The following is a 26,159-nucleotide window of genomic DNA, read 5'->3' as shown; positions in this document are numbered from 1 at the left end:
AACCTTTTCAGCAATGAGGTAAATTACTATGGAAAAGCCTGAAAGTGTTTTTTCACCAGAGATCTTTAAGAAGAGAATTTATATCTATCTGCATGAGATGGCTCAGGATCAATAATGCCTAGAGCACAGCATGAATTTTCAACTCTATGATTTGAAATCTCTTAAAAGCATTCCAGTGACTATTTCTACAAATTATATCACTCATTTTTTAAAAATGTAGTAGTGTTATCAGACTTATTTGAGGTAAGAACTAAAAATTCAGCTACAAGTGTTTAGAGCACTATGACCAAAGAAAATCTGAAGGAAATCATAAATCTTTTGCATGAGCCCCTAAGTGAAAGGGAACATTGTAAGGAAATAGCATGCAGGATAGAATTAGACAAACTGGTGTTCAGATTCTGATTCAGCCATTCACCAGCTGCGACCTTGCCCAAGCTACTTAACTTCTCTAATCTTCCATTTCTTCCCCTGTAAACCTGGGAAAAGAAAACCTAATGCTCAGGAATGTTGTGAAGATGCAATGAGATGCTGTACATATGACACCTAGAACATGCCAGGCAAACAATAGGTACTCCAGAAATGTTAAAGTCCTCCATTCTTTCTGTGTTTTTCTTTCCTTTTTTTTTTTTTTTTTTTTGAGACGGATTTTCACTCTCGTTGCCCAGTCTGGAGTGCAATGGCGCGATCTTGGCTCACTGCAACCTCCACCTCCCAGGTTCAAGCAATTCTCCTGCCTCAGCCTCCCGAGTAGTTGGGATTACAGGCGCACCACCACGCCCGGCTGATTTTTTGTATTTTTAGTAGAGACGGGGTTTCACCATGTTGGCCAGGCTGGTCTTGAACTCCTGACCTCAGGTGATCCGCCCACCTTGGCCTCTCAAAGTGTTGGGATTACAGGCGTGAGTCACCATGCCCGGCCCATTCTTTCTTCATTGCCAGTTTCAACTCAACTTTTTTAGGCAATGACCCCGAACAACAGGCACAAAGATGTCATTTGCGTGGTAAGTGAGCATAAAAGGGAGAACAGACCTATGTATGTGTAACCTTTCTTCTGTGGTTATTGTGGGTAGCATGTTGTGGGTAGTGTGACTTAACAACCAACTCTGCTATAGAAGGCACCTGTTGAACCTCCCCTTCCTCCTGAATCCAAATATGCATCTGCATTCTCCACTTTCACTCTTTCCTTTTAATGTTCTCTCAGCCATGGACCTCTCCTCAAAAGCCAGGGTCCTTGGTGAGCGGAATAAATAAATGGTGAGAAAGACCAGAGGAAAATATAATTTTCCTAGCGATACCTCCATTTTCTACAATAGTTAAGAAATATTATTTGCTTTTTCTCAGTTCATTTCCAAACTAAGTCTCACACCCTTGGAATGCTGTAATACCAATACTGCCACTTGTGAAGAGTATGTCATTCGGGCTTCTCTATACAGCATTAAAATGAGGCTTCCTCAATAAATAATATATGTGGAAGCTTCTCTGAGCTAGAACAACCATACCTCTTTTGTGCATAGCAACTCCCATGACCTAGAAGTGCTTCCTGCAGTTATGTTCTTATTAAGTTGAATATTTCACATGCTTTGGAGCTGAGAGCCAAAAGCCGAGTCTCTTGCGTGGTTGTTTTTTTTTTTTTTTCTTAACACAGTATTGAAATCTTCATTATCTCCAAATATTCTATCTATGTTTGCTACTAAATGTACATGTAGTAGTGCTATTGCCCAATATGATTTCTGAATGGATTAATAATAATATCAATTTTATATTTCCAGGTACACAACTCACAGGATTCTTAAAGTATCTCAATAGTAGAATACGAATAGGTAAAGAAATCACTGTGCTGTGATTCATATCTGAAGGACTGTGATCCCACATAGGAACACGTAAATAATCAAGGGCTTAGGCAAATGATATAAACACATTTGCACGAGCCTGAATGTATAAACTTCATACATGCAAAGATATAAAAATATACGTATTACATGAGTTATTTGCAATTATGTCTTAAAACACTCAGGGTATTTCTGAGTGTTCAAGTTAATGAAGTTCTTGAAAATATGGATTAATTTAAATATACTAAAATTATATATTACATATATGTATGTGTGTGTGTATGTGTGCATGCACGCACTATATATGGCTAATAACTGGCAAAAAACCATGGCTACCCTAGTGGCTTTTGTCTTTATATAATAGTCACTCCAATAATGACTAGTATACATTTTAAAAACACATTCATAGGACAGAGATCATATCTTAGACTGCTTTTGTATCCCGCTTAATGCCTGGCAGAATGTTCTGCACAACACAGTCATCTTGAATGCAAGCTAGAAATATTCATTGTAGACTATATATCTGTTTTCTTCCCAAGTCTATATTTTCTTTCCAGGCATAGATATGGTTAACCATCATGAAATCGGTATTAAGGGGCATATAGCATAAATTTTATCAGAAAGCCTTAGACAGAAAGAAAAGAGCACCAGACAAAATGAATATCATGTTTCCACTAGAAACTTTTACTACTTGATTATCTTAAAAAGTCATGTTGTACCATCACCCAATCCTGTTTAAAACAGCACTCAGGCCGTTTATGTAGCTGATCTTGGATTAGCCCTTGTTGCACAGGGATGATTTACCACTGCAGAAAAGAAGAAATAAAGAGAAAAATTATTTGAAATGTATAAATAAAAAAACATAATGCACCTAGAACACTGAATAAGACAAAACCATAAACAGCTCATTTATAATACTGATTTAGGATTGTGCTACTGTAACCTAAAATGAGAAGTTCAACAAATTAGGCCACAGATAATACACAAATCTCATATTTATTTCATTAGTTATCATGCAGGTCATGATAAACGTGTCACATAATAAAGGAATGAACTGCGTATTGCCAGCACTCCATCTCAAGCTGCATTCTTGCTTGTTTCTTTGGAAAGCTGTAAGTTAATGAATAGATGCTACTTTCTATGATACGGATGTCCTTCACTACTCGAATCTATTCAGTTCAGCAATGAATACATATTCATGAATGTGAACTCTTCTCAAAACAGGGATTTAGACAGTCTATTCCATTAAACATAAGTTTATTTTTCTTCCAGGTGTCAGCTAGGAAATCAACATTTTGGTCAGTGGCCTTTTCATAATGTTTGTCCTAATGGATGCCACCTGGAAAGAAAATCAACTGATATTTAATAGAGTATATTTTCTAAATTTCCATTCTAGGAAGAGTATTATCTTAGGAAGAAGTAATTCATTCTAATTATTAGAAATTAACATAGATTCATAAATACAACTGTAGCTGAATCTGGTGCTAATTAAAACAAGAGTTAAACAAAAACTATATAATTCACTTTATTATACATTCACATTCTATTGATGATAATAATTAGAGTCTATGCTATCATCAACTTGATGTTTTCATAGCTATACTGTTTATCTTGGTCATCCTACTATGGTTTCTATGTATCTGATGAGGCCAACTGTGTTTTCTGTCAGTCTGTTCCAGTTACCTGTGTTTTGATTTAGTGACTTGCCACATGGATATAATGTTTTACAATCATCTAAATGGTTAATATATATTAACTAATGTTTTAGTGTTAAATGTTCACACAAAACCTAATAAACGGTGCACCTCCAAACCTTCTTGGCTTCCTTTACAAGTAATATGATGTTTTTTTTTTTTCCACAAAGACCTTTCGAATATTCTTCTAGTCATGCTCAATCAGTAAATACACCAAAATCAAACCTAAATAATAGGTTTTCTAGCTATAAAACAATACACGCTTGACAATATGGAAGAAATACAGGAAATAATTTTGTCAAATTTTGTTAAAGCCAAGAATGGGAAATGGGGTGGTAAAGGCCATATGTATGCTAGATTCATATAGTAGTTTCTGTTCTTGATGTTGAGATCAATAAACATCTGAGCACCTTCTATGTTTCCATCACAGTGGTAAAATACTGGGGCTAATGAATATGACGCAAGTCCTTAACTCCTTAAAGACTTATGTACTTTGGACAACCATTCTATCCCATTCATCCTAAGTGACCACAATGATTACTAAGAGCAGCAGCCGTGCTCATAGGTGATGGTGGCCAAAGGCTGACATTCGGAACATTACAATGGGCTAATATTCTACTCTCTCACAAGGGCTGTCTCTTGTATGGACGATATGATGGCAGAAGGGATGCAATGTGGAAAAATCCTAAGTAGAAAAATTTTACTTCTGTTTGTTTTTTAAAAAAGTATTCCCCTGACAGCTTGGTCTGATTGACAGCTCTTACATACTGACCTAATGAACCTTCAGCCTGGGAGCCTTCACACATTCCCTGATAAACAGTGAACTCAAGTTTTACTGTAGGCATCATCTCCTAAGCCCCAGTGATCTGAATAAACTGGCATGGCCTCCAAATACCACTGCAAACATTTATTGCAGGCCAATCCCAGCAGGAACGTTGTCAAACTGATTTTTCAGCTTTTACAGTCTCTCTGCAAATCAGCCCAAATCACATTGTTCGAGGTTTAGATTAAGCATCTAATTGTGTATCCCCATGGTCTCTGCTAGGATTTTGCAAAGGTGTTAAATTCTGGTATATGAAAACATCACAGAGCCACAAGTGTATATGCAAATTATCTGCTTATTCCCCTGTAGAGTGTGAAAAATATTTTAAAGTTTTTTAAAAAACTACTGTTCATCTTATAGCTATTTTAGTTGTCTGTTTCTTTCTTACCCATTAGGGCCAATTTGTAAATGTACAATAGGGAAGATGAGACAAAAGGCTGGGGCAGGAATGATTCAGGATCATGATTAACACCAAAGAATATGTCCTGTACAAAGGGAATCCACAAGTCACATTTAGAGGATTCTTCTACATTGTTTATCTTAGGTCTTAAAGTATAATTCCTCAGGAAAAATGCAGAAACCAGGATACTAGTCTACTACAAAGAAGGAAGACTTTGTGCATTTATTTCAAATCTTTGAACAACAACAAAAAGGAATTAGTCTAACTATGACTAGTTTTCTAGAAACAACAGTGACTTACTTTAGAATTAAATGAGCATCACGGGACTGTAATGCATGGAAGCTATAGTTAACATTTTGAGCTTCTGAAACCACTTTTATGATGGACTTTTCCTATCTCATATTCTCAAATTAAATAAAACATTTGTTGCTCTAAATTTGGGATAAAAGGGTGTGTTCATCAGATTATACTACTTACATAGAATTTGAATTTAGCTTTAAATTGTCTTTCATTCCTCTTAGAAACTAGAGTGATGAATCTGGACTAATCTTTTGCAAAAAGTAACCACAGAAATGAAGATATTGTAATCCACAAAAAAGGAAAAAATATATACAATACTTTTCACTTCTTACATAAAGCATATTTAATCAAATGTCTTTGAATTTGTCAGCAATACATATAAACATACCTATACACATATATTCTCTCTCACTCTCAGGCTACAAAGCTACCAAAATAAAGATAGACTCTAAATGCCAACATAAAACCAGGCAAACACAAATGGATTTGGTAAATCTATTTTGCTGAACTTCAACTACCTCCTCTGGGGCTTTGGTCTGTACTTGCAGCATTACTTTTGCATAACTATGGTAAAACAACAGCAAGAGCAACAACAAAAACCAAGATTAATTAACTTGGCTGGTTCAGGGGAGATCTGTGGCAAGGTGTTTTTCCTCTAAAAGCTCTAAATTCATCTAGTTTCCAGTGTGTCCTAAGCATTTCAATCCATATTTTTTCCTATGTGAGCATAAGAAGAGAAGTATACTGACATATTTAGATACTGGGTCACAGTAGGTGAAATAGATGTGAGATAGAATTCTGGTTTTTTAATACTTCAGTAAAGAGTCCCATCAAATTGTTTTTTAAGTCTCAAATGCCTAACTATAGATTTAACTGGGTATTTGTATCTTGTATACTTTTTTAAATCTTTGATTCTGTACATAATATGAATGATTTTTTAAACAACCTACATACGTTGGTAAGATCCGTGCTCTTCAAGGTAGTTACTTTAGGAGCTACAGAATTAAGGAATGATTCTATCATTGGCAAAAAACATTTGTGAAGTCCTTCTTCGGGATATCTTTACAGTAGGCCTCACAGCCTTTTAAATAGTTTTGATGACAGCAAGTCTTTGACTTTTAATAGATTTGTTTTACGAAACAAATATTTCAGAGCCAAATCAATAAGTAACCTGGGTAATACTAAAGTTTGGTTAAACACTAGATGTAACTGAAGAAATTATACTGAATTTCTTCTCTAGCTCAAATTCAGGGTACTGCACAACATTCATTTGGATAAATAAATTCTGGTTGGGGCCAAGCGTGGTGGCTCATGCTTGTAATCCCAGCACTTTGGGAGGCTGAGATGGGTGGATCACCTGAGGTCAGGAGTTCGAGACCAGCCTGACCAACATGGTGAAACCCCATATCTACTAAAAATACAAAATTAGCCAGGTGTGATGGTGAATGCCTGTAATCCCAGCTACATGGGAGGCTGAGGCAGGAGAATCGTTTGAATCCAGGAGTTGGAGGTTGCAGTGAGCCGAGATTGCACCACTGAACCCCAGCCTGGGCAACAAGAGCAAAACTTCACCTCAAAACAAACAAACAAACAAAATTCCGGTTGGTTTGGTAACAAAGGCAATATACCATCATCCCTAGGTATCCATGAGGAATTGGTTACAGAACTTCCTTCAGAAACCAGAAAATTAGCAGATGCTCAAGTTCCTTATATAAGATGGCATAGTATTTGCATATCACCTATGTACATCCTCCCGTATACTTAAAATCATCTCTTGACAACTTAAAATACCTAATAAAATGTTAATGCTATGTAAAAGTTGTTATACTGTATTGTTTAGGGGACATGAAAAAAGTCTGTGCATGTTTAGTACAGATGTCATTTTAAAAAATATTTTTGATATGCCTTTCATTGAATCCATGAATGTAGAACCTACGGATATGAAAGGACAATTGTATTCAGTATAATATAGATAAACGCATAAACGTGTGTGTGTGTGTGTGTGTGTGTGTGTGTGTGTGTGTGAATTCTAAAGCAAGACAGGATAGTTCATTTTACAAATTAGGAAATGGAGGGCCTGAAGCTAGTGTAGTCCTAGTAAAGTACCTGGTATACAGTGAAGTGCTTAAAAAATATTTATGTAGCCATGGCCGGGCGCGGTGGCTCATGCCTGTAATCCCAGCACTTTGGGAGGCCGAGGAGGGTGGATCACCTGAGGTCAGGAGTTCGAGACCAGCCTGACCAAAATGGAGAAACCCTGTCTCTACTAAAAATACAAAATTAGCCAGGCGTGGTGGTGCATGCCTGTAATTCCAGCACTTGGGAGGCTGAGGCAGGAGAATTGCTTGAACCCAGAAGGCAGATGTTGCAGTGAGCCAAGATTGTGCCATTGCACTCCAGCCTGGGCAACAACAGCAAAACTCCGTCTCAAAAACAAAACAAAACAACAACAACAAAAACATACATATATATATTTATGTAGCCAAAATGATGATCTATGGAGAAATACACAATATGCTTTAAAATTGTGTTAGAGTGCTAGGATTATGGGTGTAGCAAACATCAGTCTATTTGCCAGCCCTTCCCATACCCTTCTCAGAGAATCTGCTCTTTCATCAAGTCCCTGGAAAAGGTGACAGTCCTATCACCATGTGATCTTATCTCTGCTCTGGCTGATTGGCCACAGACTGAACACCTGACTTAAGGGAAACAAATTCACAGGCTAGCTGGATCAGTCAGATTCTGTCACAAGAATCTGAACTTGGAGAGACCCATGTCACATAAAGATAGGCACTTGAAGTAAGCATCATACTGTATCATAGTTGTGGCAGTCATGTTCAAACAAAGGAAACCAATGGCGCGATCTCGGCTCACTGCAAGCTCCGCCTCCTGGGTTCATGCCATTCTCCTGCCTCAGCCTCCTGATTAGCTGGGACTACAGGTGTGTGCCACCAGGCCCGGCTAATTTTTTTTTTTTTTTTTTTTTTTTTTAGTAGAGATGGGGTTTCACCGTGTTAGCCAGGATGGTCTCGATCTGACCTTGTGATCTGCCCGCCTCGGCCTCCCAAAGTGCTGGGATTACAGGCATGAGCCACCACCCCCAGCCTGAGAGCAACTTATATTTCTAACTTTTCCATTTTGGTTCCAGCCTAAGACACTCTGTGGTCTCACTGTTGTTTCCTATCCTTGGATGTCCACAAGGTTGCTTATCACATCCTTAAATAAATACCCCTTCACTCAAGCTACCTTAGGTAGATTTCTGTTCCATACAACCAAGCAGTGCCTATGACAATGTGGCAGTGGACCTGATTCCTCCCTTTAGTTTGTCAATAAAAAAAATTAGAAAAACAATTTTTAAACTGTTCATGGAATGGCTGAATGCCCAGGGAGATTAAGTGATTCACTTCAAGTCATTCGCACAGTGATGGGTCAAGCATTAGAAACCAGATCTCCTAACTCATCACAGACCTTGGAGTTACATAATCTTGGAAATGTTACTTAACCGCTCCTTGCCTCAGTTTCCCCCACTATAAAAGGGAATATAGTAATAGTACTTAACCTAATAGGATTTTTGTGAGGATTAAATTTGTTATTATATAATACAAATAGTAGAGGCCGGGAGCATAATCCCAGCATTTGGGAGGCTGAGGTGGGCAGATCACCTGAGGTCAGGAGTTCAAGATCAGCCTGGCCAACATGGTGAAACCCTGTCTCTACTAAAAATACAAAAATTAGCCAGGTGTGGTAGTGTGCGCCTATAGTCCCAGCTACTTGGGGGGCTGAGGCAGGAGAATCGCTTGAACCCGGGAGGCAGAGGTTGCAGTGAGCCGAGATCACCTCATTGCACTCCAGCTTGGTGACAGAGTGAGACTTAGTCTCAAAAAAATAATAATAAAAATAAACAAGTAAATAAAATTGTAATAGCTGATTGAATCAGGGAAGGACCCTGACCTACAGGGGAACCATCCTAGGCTTGTCAAAGACTTGGGGCCTGGTGCGAAAAAAAAAAAAAAGGATTCAGATAACATTCCTGTCACAGGAACATAGAATTGGGACCCAGGAATCTTTGTCAGGAGGTAGAAGGAGCAGTTAGATGAGGATAAGTGAAGTCTCGTTTCAAGCACTAGATTAAAGGCCCATGAACTCATGATGTGAAGGACCACAGAGCCACCTGGAAAGGAGAGCAAAGATCCCATTTCCAGGGCTCTAGGTCTAGGTGTATAATACATCCTGCCCTGAATTCCCTTGAGCCTCTCTGTATCTGTTCAATGAACACCCAGTTTAAATAGTTTTTTGTTCCTTGTAATCAGAAGACACTCAATGAAGTAAAATGCTTATTAATAGTACCTTAACTTTTTGTACAAAATTAAAAGCAATTACATACACAACAGCATAGAAGGGAGGTCCCAGATGCTTCTCATTTCAAACTTTTTTTTTTTAAATGTTCTCACACTCTGTTCCAGCATGGTCATCACAATACTCTCATTTCTCTCTTTCTGGGTAAAAAGTGCTTTATCACCATCTTATCACCAGGAACTAAATGGCACAGGTCTTAAGAATGAGTAATTAATCATTCTATATCCATTGAGCATCATTGGATTCCTTTTGTTTAACATGATAGATAATAGCTTAAGCCTACATTCTTCCAATTAAAATGTGAAAATGTTCTTTACAAAGGTGTTCTACTCTTACAAAGCTAACCAAACTCTAGAGCATATTCTATAATTAGCACCCTGAAAATATTTTTTAAAGCAGCAAAACAGCAACCTGAGCACAAACCAAGACTACTGCAAATTGTAAACAACTTCAGATGATTTACAGAAAAAGAATTCGACAAAGCTTCCTTAATGTCAGGATATAAACAGTTCTTAGTGCTATTTAGTTAAATGATAATTATAAAACCCATTGAACTGAATGAGAATTTGGATTGTCAGACAAATGTTTGTAAGGGGTTAACTAATTCATATGAACTACACAGCTCAGCTGAAAATGGGCTCATTATTCTAAACCACCAACTTTGTCTGCTTCTTGTATTGTCCTCCTTTCTCCATCAGATTTATCCTGTTGCACCCCCACTCACAGTAACGAATGTTAGGAGATAGAAATATTTAAAAGGATATGTGAGCTATAGGCATTTTGCAAGAGTACATCAGGGGTACAAAGATGTCTGCTGGAACACTGAAATGGGAAGATCATTTATTAGTGCACCATGGTTCATAACATCCCAAAGGGTTCAATATTTTCATTACGCACATAAACATAACCCCTCCTCCTTTTCAAATGCCTCATTACAGCTAAGCCTGGAGCTTTTTTCTTAAAAAGCTTTCCTCTGAAATTATTAATAATTTGAAGTTCCCTACAGGCCAAGGGTATTATTACAGTCAAAATACATCAATATGTATATATACTTATATACTCTCTTTTATGCTATTTTAAATAACAAAGTATTTAGTGGAAACAAGTAAAGAATTTATAAGCTATATACAGAAAAGCCTAGAGGAAGATGGCAATATCCCAGACTCCAAGGAAACGGCTCTTGAAGCTTATTAGGTGGGTGTAGGAGACTGTAATAGGATTATGAGTTTTGGTTTAGCCTGTCCATCATTTCAAAATCCCCATAACTAAAGGGAATATCTTCATAGGGGTCTGAGTTTAATATTGAAGCTGCTTTATTTAATTCTTCCTATTTTATAATGCTGAGTGCTAATTAGTTCCATCCACTTTCTTCAGGCTTGTCAATAAGGCAACTTGGAAGCCAAGAACCTGCTGAATTATGGATTAACCAGTTCTGTAACAGTGTGTTCAAGCAACCTAGTTAGCTACTCCAAAATGTAATGTTATTATGGGCACGGGAAAGCATAAAATACTCTTTTGTTATGTTCTGCTTAAAAGAAAAAAAATAACTCCCTACAAGTGAACTGTTTATTTCTGATGTGTTAATGAACATTTTAGATATGTAAAACTAAAATAACATTTACTGTTGTGTGTGTCAAACATAGCCTATTAAATTCACAATAGCCATAATAATATTTGCTACCAAAAAAAAAAAAGACAAACTAGTCTTAGAATTTTGAGTGCAGAAAAGAAAAATCTTAAAGGCAGAAAGACTGAGAGACTGACACGAGTTCCCTCATCTACCTTCACTTTTATTGAACCTGCATCCCAACCTCCCTGGGCCTTCCCATCACTTTCTTAACTCTTGCCATTTCAATTGACTCCTTTCTGGTGCAGCTAGATGCTAGAATCGGCCCTGTAGGGTCATACATTCTGGAATTAGAAGTAATGTTAGAGATAAACTGATGTAGCTCTCTTATTTCACAAGTGAATTAACTGAGATCCAAAGGTCAAGTGAACTATTCGAGGTCATACAAGCTAGTTGATATACTAAAGTTAAAAAATGAATCCAAGTCTCCTGATTCCTTGTTCAACGCTCCTTCACTTCTACTTACCATCATAACCATCCCATTCAACCATGTCCGAACTTGTTGCTCTCACCAGGCTGCTGAGCTATCCCCTCCACCAGGCATAATTTTTTTTAGCCACAAGGAATTCAGCCATGATCAAGCATTGACAAAACACAACTTGGCTATGTCTAGTGCGTGCTCTGTGGTTTGACTCCCCAAGTGTCCCCAAACCTCCCCTGCCTCCACAGGCTTCCAATTCTACCTTCCTTTCTTCATTTCTAAAGGATTAGCTTGATTTCTACCTTGTAAAAATGAATCTATCTCCCAAGAGTTTAATCATCTGCCTTCGCCTAGAAATCAATTGTTTTCTATTCTGCTCATCTTTGTGGTGAGACAACTCTCCTTTTCTCTCCTCCTGAAGATTTATTTATTTATTAAGGCATTTATTGAAATACATGTATTCCCTTCCTTATTGGCAACTTCAGTCTCTCCTTTTTTACTGCTGCTTTTTCTTTAAACTCTAACTAATAAAAATAATAATAGCAGTAATAATAACCAGCTAGTACATACAAAGTATTTATTATTGAGACAGTCAGGTGGGAGGGGGTCCCTGGAGAAACTCCAAACAGCCTGCCCACTAAGGTGGAGCCTCGTTAAGTTTACACTGGGGAGGAGCCTGGCCCCTCCTTTTCCTGTGTGGAAGTTGGGATTCTAACATCCTGCTCTAGCAGGATGTTTCCCCCTTTTCTTCCTTTTCACCAAATAAAACCCTGCTTGTTCACCATTCAAATTGTCTGCGGGCCTGAATTTTTGTGGCTGTGGGACAAAGAACTCTGTCTTTAGCTGAACTAAGGAAGAGTTCTGCAACATTTTGTGCTAGGGACCATTTTAGGTGCTTAGAAAGTATTAACTCATTTAATCCTCATAATAACCCATGAGGTAGGTATAACTATTATCTTCATTTTACAGATAAGGAAACTGATACATAGGTTAAATAACTTGCCCAAGATACACAACTAGGAAGTGGTAGTGCCAGGATTTGAACCCAGAGAGCTTAGCTTCAGATTCTGTGCTCTTAACCATCATGCTGCCTCTTTAATATATGTCATATCTACACCATCACTTATGAGCTCTATTACACTGAGCAAGTTACTTCTCAGAGACTCAGTTTGTTGATATGTAAAATTAAAATAATATTGCTAATTTTGTAGGATTGATATGAGGATTATGTGAACTACAGAATATACATAACCCATCATGCCTGGCATATATAAACATCCAATAAATGACAATGTTATCATGATGAGATTAATAACCACCACATTTGGCTTTTATCAATAAAACGTTCCAAGGAAGTGCTCCCAGAGGGAGATAACTCTATTATGTATTTAAGAAATCCTTACAAAACCCTGTTCTAAACACAATGTTAACTCATATAGTTCTCAAAACAACCACGAGGAAAATCCTACTATCATTTCCATTTTACATGTGAGAATATTGAGGCAGAAAGGTAATTCACTGCCCCAAGGTCACAAAGCTAGTAAGTGGCAGAGCCAAGATTTAGACCCACACAGTCTAACTCCATAGTGTTTGCTATAACTATAGCACTAAGCGAGACTCTCAACTCTCCTTAACCCAATGGACTAAGACAAGCATCTTTACAACATGGCAGCTGGCTTGAGAGTAAACTTGAGACACCCATGGCCTGTGAGAATAGCATAGACGCATATAGCCACAGTAAGTTTAAAAAGGTGTTTTCTAGTGTAGTGTTCCCCAAACTTGTCAGCTGAAGAGGAGTATCTAGAGATTAAAAGAAAAAACAAAAACAGAATCCTTGGCCCCCTCCCATACCTACTAAGTCAGACTCTGGGAATGGAGATTGGTAGAAGTTAATAGAGGACCAAATTAGAATCACATAGGAAGCGTTTTCAAGATCCCCATGACCAGCACCTATCCCTGGAGACTCTGCTTCAGCATACCCATGTTGGTTCCCAGACCTCACTTGTTACCTTTAGAGGATTCTAGAGAGACAACAACTTACTGACAAAAAGAGAGAAGTACTTCTCATCCCTTCATTATATGAAATGTACCTTCATGTAATCAAATAGTTGATGAGGGGGCATTTTTTTAAAGAAGTAATCAAACTAATTAAAGGAGGAATAATAGAATAGTACTCTTTTGAACTAATGGAGCTAGGGAATCATCAGTGGCTGCTAATATAACAAAAAGAGTAAACTAGCCATCATGTGCTCCAATATAAAACCTCACAACACCAACAACAAAAAGGACATCTTGACAAAAAGACAAAACCTGAATCTGATCAAGCTTTAGAGTGGCTTGGTTTATCTAACTATAAATTTATAGAAAATATATGGAGTAGGGGGACAGGCAAAGAAACAGGTAAATAACACAGTGGGATGCAATGAACAAAATATAAACTCAATCAGACAAATGACCTGGTTGCTTCAACAATAAAAACTGGGCTGGGCATGGTGACTCACATCTGTAATCCTAACACTTTGGGAGGTCAAGGTGAGAGAATCGCTTGAGCTCAAGATTTTGAGAAAAAAAAAAAGAACGAAAGAAAAGAAAGAAAAAGAAAATGGAAAAAAAACCCCTGAAAATTACAAGAAAAAAAGGAGAGATAGATGAAAAGGTGGAGCAGTCAGCCTCCAAGATGATCCCCCCCAATTATCCCAACCCCTTGGTATTCATACTCTGGTGTAATTCCCTCCCACATTGTTTCTGGGTTGGTTTGTGTGATTGGCAGAATATGACAGAAGTATTGTTATATCACTTCCAAGACTAGGATACAGAATGCACTGTGGTTTCCTCTTTGCTTTCTCTCTTAGATCACTCACTCTTGGGGAAGCCAGATGCCATGTTGTAAAGATGCTTGTCTTAGTCCATTTGGGCTACTATAACAACATACCCAGTGGTATTTATTGCTCACAGTTCTGGGGGCTGGGACGTCTAATATCAAGGCACCAGTAAATTTGGTATCTGATAAGGGCTCGTTCCCTGTTTCACAGAGGTACCTTCTAGGTGTCTTCACATGGCTGAAGGAGCAAACATGCTCCCTTGAGCCTCTTTTATAAGGGTAATCACTTTCCAAAGGCCTCACCATTTAATACTATCACATTGGGATTATGTTTCAACATATGTATTTTGGGGGGACAAAACATTCAGACCATAGCAACAGTCAAGAAGCTCTATAGAGAGGCCCGTATAGTGAAGAACTGATCTTGGAGTAGATCCTCTAGCCTCAGACCCAGAGACAACCATAGCCCGGTCCAATATCTTGACTGCAATCTCATGAGAGACACTGAAACGATCACTCAGCTAAGCTGCTCCCAAATTCTTGACCCACAGAAACTATGAAATAATAAACATTTGTAGTTTTAAGCTTCTACGTTTTAAAGGTAACTTGTTAATGCAGCAATTGATGACTAATTGATAATTAACACAAGGGGGATTCCATTGTTAAAAAGAGACTTAACAGAACCATAATAATGAATCAACTTTGTTTGGTTTCCAATTCAAACTAACCAAAAAGAGTAGATAATTGGCTGGGCGTGGTGGCTCACGCCTGTAATTCCAGCACTTTGGGAGAGGGGTGGATCACTTGAGCTCAGGAGTTGGAGAACAGCCTGGCCAACATGGTGAAACCCCGTCTCTACTAAAAACACAATAATTAGCCAGGCATGGTGGCGGGTGCCTGTAATCCCAGCTACTCGGGAGGCTTTGGCAGGAGGATTGCTTGAACCCAAGAGGCAGAGGTTACAGTGAGCCGAGATAGTGCCACTGCACTCCAGCCTGAGTGACAGAGCAAGACTCCATCTCAAAAACAAAAAACAAAAAAACAAAACAAAACAAAAAAACCAAAGCAGATAATCAGGGAAATGTAAACACTAAATAGATATTTGTTATTAAGGATTTTTTTTCTTAGTAAGATATGATAATAGTATTTGGTTATGTTAGAAATAGTCTTCATCTTTTGTGGATGCTTACAGAAACATTCACAGATGAAAAAAACATAATGTCTGAGAGCTGTTTCAAAATATCCAAGAGTAGCAGTACGGAGAAAACAAAATTGATCATGAATTGATCATTGTGGAAGCTGGGTTCATGGGTTTTTTTTATATTATTGTATTTTGTATATACTTGAAAATTTCAAAATAAAGAGTGAATAAGTAAAGAGACAACAAATCATTGACTGACTATTGAGGTTCCACATCAGATGAAGCAATTCCAACCAAGCCACACAATTAGGAGAGGCACAGTCCCAATAGCCAAATAGAGCTCATCTATGGGTATTAGTGCCTGCAAATTCATACATGGTACACAAATATTGTTATATACATATCTTATCTCTTACTTCTTTGGTGTGTCCATGTCTTTTCTCCCCAGCTAGACATAGGATAGTAACTTAGGGACATACTCTGTTTATTTATTGTTTGGTTTATCACTGAAGATTGCTTTTTTTTTTTTTTTTTTTTTTCTGAGACGGAGTCTTGCTCTGTCGCCCAGGCTGGAGTGCAGCGGCGCGATCTCGGCTCACTGCAAGCTCCGCCTCCCAGGTTCACGCCATTCTCCTGCCTCAGCCTCCCGAGTAGCTGGAACTACAGGCGCCCGCCACCGCGCCCGGCTAATTTTTTGTATTTTTTAGTAGAGACGGGGTTTCACCGTGTTAGCCAGATGGTCTCGATCTCCTGACCTCGTGATCCGCCCGCCTCGGCCTCCCAAAGTGCTGGGATTACAGGCGTGAGCCACCGCGCCCGGCCTGAGGATTGCTTTTAAGTTCAAGGAGGACATGAGCATTTCTGTAGAAAGAAGTCAATTTAAAGAAAGACATTAAGAAGGAAAGAAGCATGATTCTGAAGGAGGTAAGAGGAATGAGATTAGGAGCACAAAGTTTGCCTCGGGAAGTGACACTGAGGGAAATGAAGGGAACTTGAAAAAGATGGTCATTTACTAAGACTGTCAGGTGCAAGTTTCAGTTTGAGGGACTACAGAGAATAGAGAAAATCTGGAAGAATAGCAGAGGCATATGATTCAGTAAACAATGAACAAGGAGACTGCTAAGGAGTGATGAAGATGCAACTAAAGCTACAAACATACTTCAAACATATACAATAAAGGTAATATTGAAGATTCTTCCCCAAGGGCAGTGAATTTATTTTTACTATATTTGGTTTTGTTGTTGTATTATTTGATTATTACATGTAAGAGGAGAGGAATGAGTAACAACAACTGTGCTTCAATTGTAATACTACTAACAGGGAGATATTCTAAATACATTATTCTTTACGGTGTATATGTTTTCACAGGAAACTTCCCCAATAGCTTGAATAATTTATGATTTGATTTTAATATTTTGCAATCGTTTGGAAATATGTAAATAGTCTCTTATTTCGTGAAAGTCTGAAAAAAGCAAGGGTCAACGAACAAAGGCAACATCAAACGGTAGAAACGTCACATTTGAGGAAAAAAGATATATTTTAACATATAACTGGGCCATTTACAAAAGAATAATCAGATAAATATTTGTTTCCATGCCCATCTGAGAATAATGCCTCAACAAATAGCTATGGACACTTAGAACAGGAAGCTTAGATATAATAATATTGCATAATTTAATAGGACAAATAGCTGTTGAGTAATTTCATTTTAAAATAGAAAAGCTAAAATAGGATCTCAGCTATCCAGAAACCTCACACAATGAGTTGATCTGGATAGCAGAGAGTTTATACGTCCTAAATAGCAACAATTTTTATCTTAGCCATTTTGTATAGAAATATTTTGAAGATATATTGTACACTTTGCTGCCTCCATAAGGACAATCTATTGAAAATACATTTTTGCTAATTCGCATAATTATCATGAACATCAAATACTGTGCTGTGCTGTACCTACAAGGTCTGTAGGGCATATTTGAGTTGTGTCTATTTGTTTCTTCTCCAAATAGACCAAAACTGTTCTATGCTCAAAGATCTTTTTCATTTACAAATTTAATTTTAATTTTTTTTTTTTTTTTTTTGAGACGAAGTCTCACTCTGTCACCAGGCTGGTGTGCAGTGGTGCAATCTTGGCTCACTGCAACCTCCGCCTCTCAGGTTCAAGCGATTCTCCTGCCTCAGCCTCCCGAGTACCTGGGACTACAGGCGTGCACCACCACACCCAGCTAATTTTTTGTATTTTTAGTAGAGATGGAATTTCACCATGTTGGCCAGGATAGTCTCGATCTCATGACCTCGTGATCCGCCTGCTTAGGCCTCCCAAAGTGCTGGGATTACAGGCATGAGCCACCGCACCCAGCCAATTATTATTTTATTTATTCTAATGATATAATCAGCAGAGAGTCACTGAAGAATATTGTAAAAAATGTGAAGGAAGTACAAATCACTCATATACCATGGTATAGCCACAAAGACTATTAATATTTTGGTGTATTTCACTCCAATTTTTTAATAAGCAGCTGTGTATATATATACCTATTTCTTTTTTTTTACATAGTTGAGACCAATTATACAGTCTGTATTCTGCTTTTTGTTTTTTAAGATATTATCTGCTTTGATAATTATTTCATCTCTTCCACTATAGTCAAGATATTAACTATCACGTCTTAGTGCTTCCAGTGAGTCTTAAAGTATCTGTCTACCTCTCAATCCTGGTATGTATGCTGTTTCCCATTTGCTGGACGGTGAAAAAAATAGAAAATCCAATTTGATAGAACTATGTCTAACATAATAAATAGATTTTGAGTAAGGTACTTGGAAGACTCTCTTTTGATAAAAGTCTACATGCTGCTTTTTAAGGACTTGATCACATTCTTTTCGCCTGTTGAGGGATATTTTTGTTTTTGCTTACTTTCAGGTTTACCGCCATATTTTGAAGAGATAGATAGCATTTCCAGGTAGGTACAGTTGCTGGAAGAGTGGACTTTCAGAGAGGTGAAGTGTTCCTGTGCTGCAATGTTACAGAATACCATAAATCTGATGCATGAGCCTGACCTAGCAGCTTTCTAATACACACCTACACAGATATAAAAGTTCCCTCGTTTAAATTTATTTCTGCTGAATAAGCAGCAATAATCTGTGTTATCTCTCTTCGGAAGATCTAATTACTTACTTATCTGTGTTCCCAAGCCACCATGTACTTGCTTCGATATTAACCCTTATCATCCTATATTATTTTAAATTGAATCACATGAAATAAATATTTTCATAGGTCAAACAACAACGTCATATGGCTCAACCTAACAGTTAATTTATTGTGTTTCTCTTTTCATACTAGACAGTATATTCCTTTGGGGTAAGGTCCATCTTTGTACCATCAGGCTTTGGCTATAATAAATATTAAAATATTTGTTCAAAGAATGTAAATATAGTATATTCAAATCAGTGATTACAGATTTTATGCACTGACTTGACCCAAGTTAATCATGCTTTGCATCTAGTAAGTAGTAAAAAATCCTCATTTCATTTACTTTCTGAATCTCTTCTAGGGAAAAGTTGTACTGATTTTCTACATATAGTATATGTACTATATGTAGAAAGATGTTTACAACAGCATTATTTATGGTAGCAAAAAAAAGAAACAAATTCAATTTCTAATTTAAGGGATGGATGGAGTGAATATCATACATTCTTATGTTCAAATAATATACAACCATTTAAAAGGAGACTTATCAAGATATTCATTAATGTAAAAATGCTTATAAATTTAGGTGGAAAAGTAGTATATACAACTTTGTATACAGTATAATATGAACAATGTAAAATATGCATAGAAATACAAGATAGAAGAAAAAAACAAAATGTAAAGGTGGTTGCTTCTGGATGTTGAGACTATGCATTTTCCTTTGTCTTTATATTTTACACATTCCCACATTTTCTACAATGAACATACATTACCTTTAATAATGGAAAACATTTTAAAAGAGAAAAATGTATGATGGCAGTACACTTCAAAGAAGTTGGCCAAGAAAAGAAGGAAGACAAGAGGGATACATAAATGATAAAACAGAGCATTTATTTGGAAAAGTTATTTATTCATTCTAGAAATCTTTACTGACGACATATTATGTGCCAGGGACATAAACAATCTTAGCCATGACTTTTCACGTGGGTGACTCAGAACACTTCAGAAGCCTACGTCCATTGTATTCTGTGTTTTAACTTTTAGAAAATGGAACTAAACAAAATCATTTTAGTCAGATAATTCTGGAATACTAGAAAAGGGGCACTGACCAATTTGTAATTCTATAAGTGTATCTCTTCATGTGGTACAATTCTTTTTCACAGTCATGTTGGTCACCATCAAAATCCAATATAAAAAGAGAACAAGAACCTCTAGCACTTGAGAATAAGAATCTACCCACAGTCATTTCTAAGGATGGTCACACTCTAGATGACCTCAGCAGGAAGTCCTAGTATCACTTTTTACAGAATGCTAAATTTGTCATTTGAAGATAAACCCTAGACACTGATAGCTTCTGTTCATAAGTTTCATGAAAGCAAATGAAACACTAAAATATTAATGTTATATTTCTGCCTCTAATAGAGCTATGATGGCTGTGGCCCCTCTAATCACAAGACTTAAAAATACATTTGTCTCTAGTAATGAACACTTCAATCAGAAAAACAAGATGAAATCTTTATAGAGATACTATAAGATGTATGCACAAGTTGTATTTCTTAGACGCATATTTGACTATATCGGTTTCTTTTTTTAAGAGATATTATTTTTGCAGTCCATTTCTAACTAAAACATCTGAAGCTTCAATCTATCCAAGCAAAATATTGGTGTTATATATTTAAATATTTTTCCTAGATTGAAAAATAATGAGATAAAAAAACAACTGAACTGCTAGAGTTGCTTGTCCTTGATCCAAAATAATTTTCCTTTCAAAAATTTTACTACAATAGCATAGCTTAGCTAGGAAAAGAAAACATTTTCCACAGTATAGATGTAGTCATAAAAAAAGAAGTCTAAAGTTGAACTATGAAGGCCAGGTTACAGGCAATATTTCTATTGCTTTGTAAACTTGTAATAACAGAAGCAGTAGGTTTTCTTATAATTATTTGGAACATGGAGTATGGGGAAAGGCACACTTTAAAATAAGATTTGTTCTAATTGTTCCATTTAGAAAATATCAGACTTATTCTATATTGATAGTGTCTAATAGGCAATGCAACTGTAAGTTCAATATACTATATTTACTGCTATGAGTTAAGCACCCCATAAATCGTTGCTTACATTTTAATTGTTCATTATTTTAATCAATTATATAATAGAAATAAATGAAACCAATAACATTGCACTTATTTTCATAATAACATCAAAATAATCATCATACAACTTAAATTTGGCATCATGTCTTCTAATGTCAAAATCCTGCTTAATTTTACCAAAAAGACTTATTTGAGAGATGAATACTGGAAGATATCTGCACCAAAACAATGCTTCCCTTTCTAATATAACAACAGTCTTGTGGTTCAAATGTAATGGATATCACATTTTCTCACAGCGTTGGACTGTTGGAGATGCGGCAGGTAATGTACATACATGTCAGATCACACAGAGCCTTTTGAGCTACTGTAAAAAATTTAAATTTCTCCTAGAAGAAATGGGAAGATACTGAAGGGTTTAAGTGGCATTGATTTAATATAGTATTGATAATAATCTTTAAACACTTTAAAGCTCTATTCAAATTTTAAATAAATACACTTTAAAAGTTTCAAAGAAGTTTCACATTCACCATCTCACTTTATCTTCTTAGCCACTGTAGGAAATAAGCAGGGTGTCTTCATTGTGATTAACTTAAGGATTAACTTTTTAAAGTGTGGAAAAGATCCTATCAGTATGAAGATTTCCTGAAGTTTCAATGTCAAAACTTGCTCTTTTTTGGGTGGGTTGGGAGGATTAGCAATGAAAGATTTTCTAGAAGTTTTCACTTCTTAAAAATTACAAATCTTCCCTTCTTCCTTTAAAAAAAAAAAAAATGTAGCCCATTGTATAGGAGGCTTATCCTGTGACTTAAAGCTGTCATTCAAAATGGACAGTACATCTTAATGAAGGGTGCTAATTGCATTAATATTCTGGGCTACCACAGAAAAGCATAGCATGTAGGTATGTTAATAAAAGATAAAGGCCATAATTATAGCACTTCAGTAAATTGTGGGACATAAGGGCTCCCAGATTCACCTCAGAAATGAAAAGAGAAAGAAAAGAGTCTATGCAATTGAAGGACTCAGGGCAAAAGTTATACGGAGGTGGGGGCTGCGGGATGAGAAAGTCTCAGACCAAAAACAGCCTGAGCAGACAATGGGAAAAAATACTAGAGTGGCAACTAGTGCTCTTACCAAACACCAAAGGAGCTACATACGTGTACACATAATATAGCTCCTTTTACCATGTCAGATTTTCTAAGAGGCTTTTATAATTAAAATACATTCACCGCCTCCCTATACTTTAAAAGAAACTAACCAAGCTTATGATTCTAAAGCTATTTATTCAAGGATGTTGTAGGTTAAAGATTGTATACATAGTAATTCATGGCATGTAGAATACCCCTTACATTCGAACCACTGTAAAAACTGAGCTACATAACATGATTTTATAATATCTTCTAGGATTTTTACCTCTTGATACCCATGCCTAACTTCCATTAACATTAAAGTGCAGATTTATATGTGCTCACAGCTGGTGGATATATCTAAATTTTATTAAAATAAAAGGGTCCAATAGCCACTGTTTATTTCCAGGCAATGTAGAATTTGAAGAATCGCATAAAAGTGTTTTTATTTTAAGAGCCTAATGTTTATTTACTACCCTTCATCTAGATGCTACAGCACTCAAGAAACTTGAACTGATATTCACACAATACATAACAATCGCTTGATCCACTTAAAAAAAAAAGGCAGCTGCTTCTTAGGCTTAACCATGCTATATAATGCAGAGGACAGTAAATGATAAATACCATAGCCAATTGAAATTGCATAAGCAATTTTAGTGAGTAGAATGTAAGACATACAGCATCATTCAATGCTGAGTATTTTCATAAGCAATGGTGAGAAGTGCTAACCCACGGCACAATGGGACCCACTAAAGGGCACCATGGTGGGACTCATTCAGCCACTGGTTCCCCCCACTCTTTGTCCCTTTGGCTACAGCTCTCACTCCTTGCTTGTCGTCTGAGTGGAGATTTAGTCAGATGAAATTCCCTGGGATTATAATAGGAATTGTTTTGTTAAAAGCCGGGTAACCAATTGAAAATACTACCTTCCTCCACCCCTTCCCAACAATCTTCCCTTTGAATGATCATCGGTAGTTTCACAAAATAGAATACATCTATATTGCATAAAGTCGTTTACCTGCTAGTTAACCAGAAAGTATTATTTAGTTTCATTACTTGAATACAAAAATCATAAAACAAAAGGCATTTGTAATAAAAACAGATTATGCAACAAATACCTGTTTTCAAATTGCCTTGGGACTGTTTATGGAGTGGTCTGGCCTAAAGCAATTACTAACACCAGATTTGAATGCTATTATAAATAGGCATAGGCTTTCCTTAGATAACCTGTACTTATATTTATCAATAAAAGCTGAGACTTAAAGCTTGTAGTAATAACTTTGTGGGGAAAGCAGGGCAAACTTATTATCTGTGATCCCTTCTTTATCTCTCCCTATTACATCTGGGACAACTCTGTAGTACTTAGGTGATATGACTAAATCTTATTAGTAGAGGGCTTTTCTATTTTAAGCACAAATCTGGCATTAAAAAGTCCCAAAGTAAAAAATTAACATAGCAAATGTCAGGAAATTAAGCAAATTAAAAGATACTGTCAATAGCATGCAGCACTGTCAAAGGACTAATAACTCCAGTTAAATACTATCAGGAATGGGTAGTAGATTTTTGAAAGCAGATACGAAAGCAAGAGAGACATTTAATGTCAAAGCATAAAAGATATTTAGAACACAATAGCTATTATATTAAGCCATCAGTCCTTTGATTATTATTTTATCATTGGTACAGTTGACATAGACGGGTACAAATAGCAGTAAAAATCTGTGAGATTTTCAAATTATCAGCTTGCCCCAGTGCTAATCATGAATTATAACTAGTGCTGGCATTAGTAAGATTCACTTCCAACTTAATGTGTTTATATGTTTTAAAACTAGCTTATTCAGGAAAATATAAACCACAAAAATTGTTAATGATATACAATCTTGTCAAAGTAGGCTTATTTCCTTTTATTTCAAAACTTTATTTCTCTTTCCATAAAGGTGAGGTTACCATGACAGTATTCACAGAGCCCCTGCTTTGGGGTGCTTTTCCAAAAGGAGGGTTTGATTTGTAATTATTCATTTATATTCTTGCTCAGTCTCTATTAACGCTTAAGTGGCAGGTAGTCGGTAATATAAATTACTCATGTGAGTTCTGTTTCAATTAGCTATGAAGAGTCATAAGTGTGGGAAAAAATAATTTTTAGTTTCATGTTAGGTTAGAAAGAAAAACATTTATACCATAACAAAATATTAATTCCCTGTTTTCCTGTTACAAAATCTTGACATTATTAAAGGAGTTAGAAGAGTAGAACAATTTGGAATATATATTGAATTTCTGACTTTAATAATGAAGATGTGGTTCTGTGTAATCTAAAATTAATTTAAAGCTAGTTAAGTAGAATATTCTACTATGTCTGTTTTGTTCTCTCCACTTGTTCAAATTTAACAAGTGGTAGTAGCTTTTAGGACAACAAGCACAAAAGATTCAAATTAGATGTCAAAATTGAATAAGTTAAATCTGCCTTCTTTTATTATTTGAAAAGGATTTAGCTAATTTTCTCAACTAATATTTTTAGAAAATTATTTTGTCTCAATAAAACTTACAGCTCTGTAAAATAAACTTCAAAAGCAGTGACTATTTCTTAAATAGCGTGATATTTAAATTGACAACAAATAAAATGACAAGTGAAATGGGATAAGAAAGAAGAACCATCTAACAGGCATGCTTTGGAGGGGAAGAAATAAACAAGGGAGGGAGCCTCAACAAAGCCCTGCCATTCTCTGCCCCACACGCAAGTCAAATTAAAAAACCTTTTCATTTGGCCACATTGTAGTCCTATAACCCAAACTACCGTAAAAAATGTAACAGTGGTTTGTTTTTATTTTAGCCGTGCTTTCAACATTTTACAGCCTGTGGAGGATTTTCCCTGTTACATACAGAGCTAACGCACCACCCACCATCTCTAGAGGTGAGGTTACCATGACAGTACTCACACAGCCCCCTGCTTTGGGTTGCTTTTCCAATAGGAGGGTTTGATTTATAATTATTCATTTATACTCTTGCCCGGTCTCCATTATTACTATGAGCTGCATAGTGAACCAATGTGAAGTAAGTTGACAAAGAAGCAATAGGCTTTTAAAACCCTGACTAAGGCATTCACATCATTGAGAAAAAGAAAATCTCCGAGACCTAGCCCAGGAATAAAAGAACTCAGATCTACCTTAAAGCTGGAACTTCCCTGCTGAGAGAAACAGGAAGAAATGATAGCCCGTAATACCACTGCAGCTGCAATATTTCTGAAGTAGGACACTCAGAAAAGGGCACAAGCTATTAATGTTTCTAGAAACATTACATTTAATTCCTCAGCGAAAGATTTAGCAGCTTAGTGGAAAGAAGCAGCAGACGGAAGAAAAAAAAAAGAAAAAGAAAACCAGAAACCATGAAAGAATAGTCAGCTCTGCAAGGAAATTTGCTTAAACTAATATTAGAAAGAAAATATTTCAGAAATTGTTGCCCCTAGTAATCTTACACCCCAAGGCTAGAAGAAAAGGTCATAGCTAATTGGTGCAAAAGCAGCTTTGGACACAGAGGAAGAGATACTCTGTGATGAATTCCACCTAACCACTACCCTTTTTACCTTCAATTATGCCAGGACATGTACCACATATTACAACAGGGCCCAGAAAAGAAGCCATACTTCGGAATTGAGCTTCTTTCATGGTTTTTTTTTTTTTTTTTTTGCAACATTTAACTTTTATAACCCAGCCAATTAGGAGAACAAAACCTCTTTAATTGTCAAGAATGGGAGTTAAGTAGTAGTTTGAAGTTATGCATAATTAAAATGATTTGCATGATTTGGTTTAAAAAAAACACACACAATCAATCAAATATACTATTTTCCTGGGGCCATACTTCAGTTTAGGTAAACAGATAAACACATGCACTACAGAGTCCTACTTTTATTGGAGCAAGCCTCCAAGTTTAAAAAACAAAATAAAACAAAAACATGTGGATGAACATAGGTGTATATTTTCAAAATATTAGAGAAAAACATTAACATATCAATTAGGTTATAAGGAAAGTGCTTTAAATTATTTTTTTCTTTGTTTTACATGCCTTAATAATAAAGAACTCTCCCTAGAGTAGAATTTAAGTATGACCTGTTTTAGTAAGAGCTATTTTGACTGAATTTGGAGAGACAAAAATAAAAAATGCTAAACCTACCAACCTCTTCTACATATTGAAATACAGAATTTTTTCCTTTTCATTAAACACATTCACACTTGTCAAATGTAAATAAATATGCACTGTGGTTTGAGGAACTTTTATGAAAAGATATTTTTTCCTTTTAAAGTTTTTTTAAGAGTGTAGACTTTTTTGAGAGCAAAATAATTATGTAGTCATTTTGCAAT

General features: G+C 36.3%; 1 protein-coding gene across 3 annotated transcripts in view; it reads right to left on the bottom strand.

Annotated features, from left to right (window-relative positions):
• DIAPH2 (diaphanous related formin 2) overlaps positions 1 to 26,159 on the bottom strand; it is a 921,502-nt gene that overhangs the window by 132,704 nt on the left and 762,639 nt on the right. The window contains exon 28 of one of the 3 annotated variants that reach the window (XM_055106528.2): positions 2,493 to 2,635. The exons of the other annotated variants lie outside the window; for them this stretch is intronic. Within the exon in view, the coding sequence (XP_054962503.1) occupies positions 2,586 to 2,635 (50 nt within the window). The 3' untranslated portion in view covers positions 2,493 to 2,585. Of the gene's footprint in view, positions 1 to 2,492; positions 2,636 to 26,159 lie in introns of those variants that run through there. 3 annotated transcript variants of the gene reach the window in all.

The sequence above is a fragment of the Pan paniscus genome, chromosome X (genome assembly GCF_029289425.2).
Source record: "Pan paniscus chromosome X, NHGRI_mPanPan1-v2.0_pri, whole genome shotgun sequence".
Lineage (NCBI taxonomy): Eukaryota > Metazoa > Chordata > Mammalia > Primates > Hominidae > Pan > Pan paniscus.
This window is presented reverse-complemented; position numbering and strand designations above follow the sequence as displayed.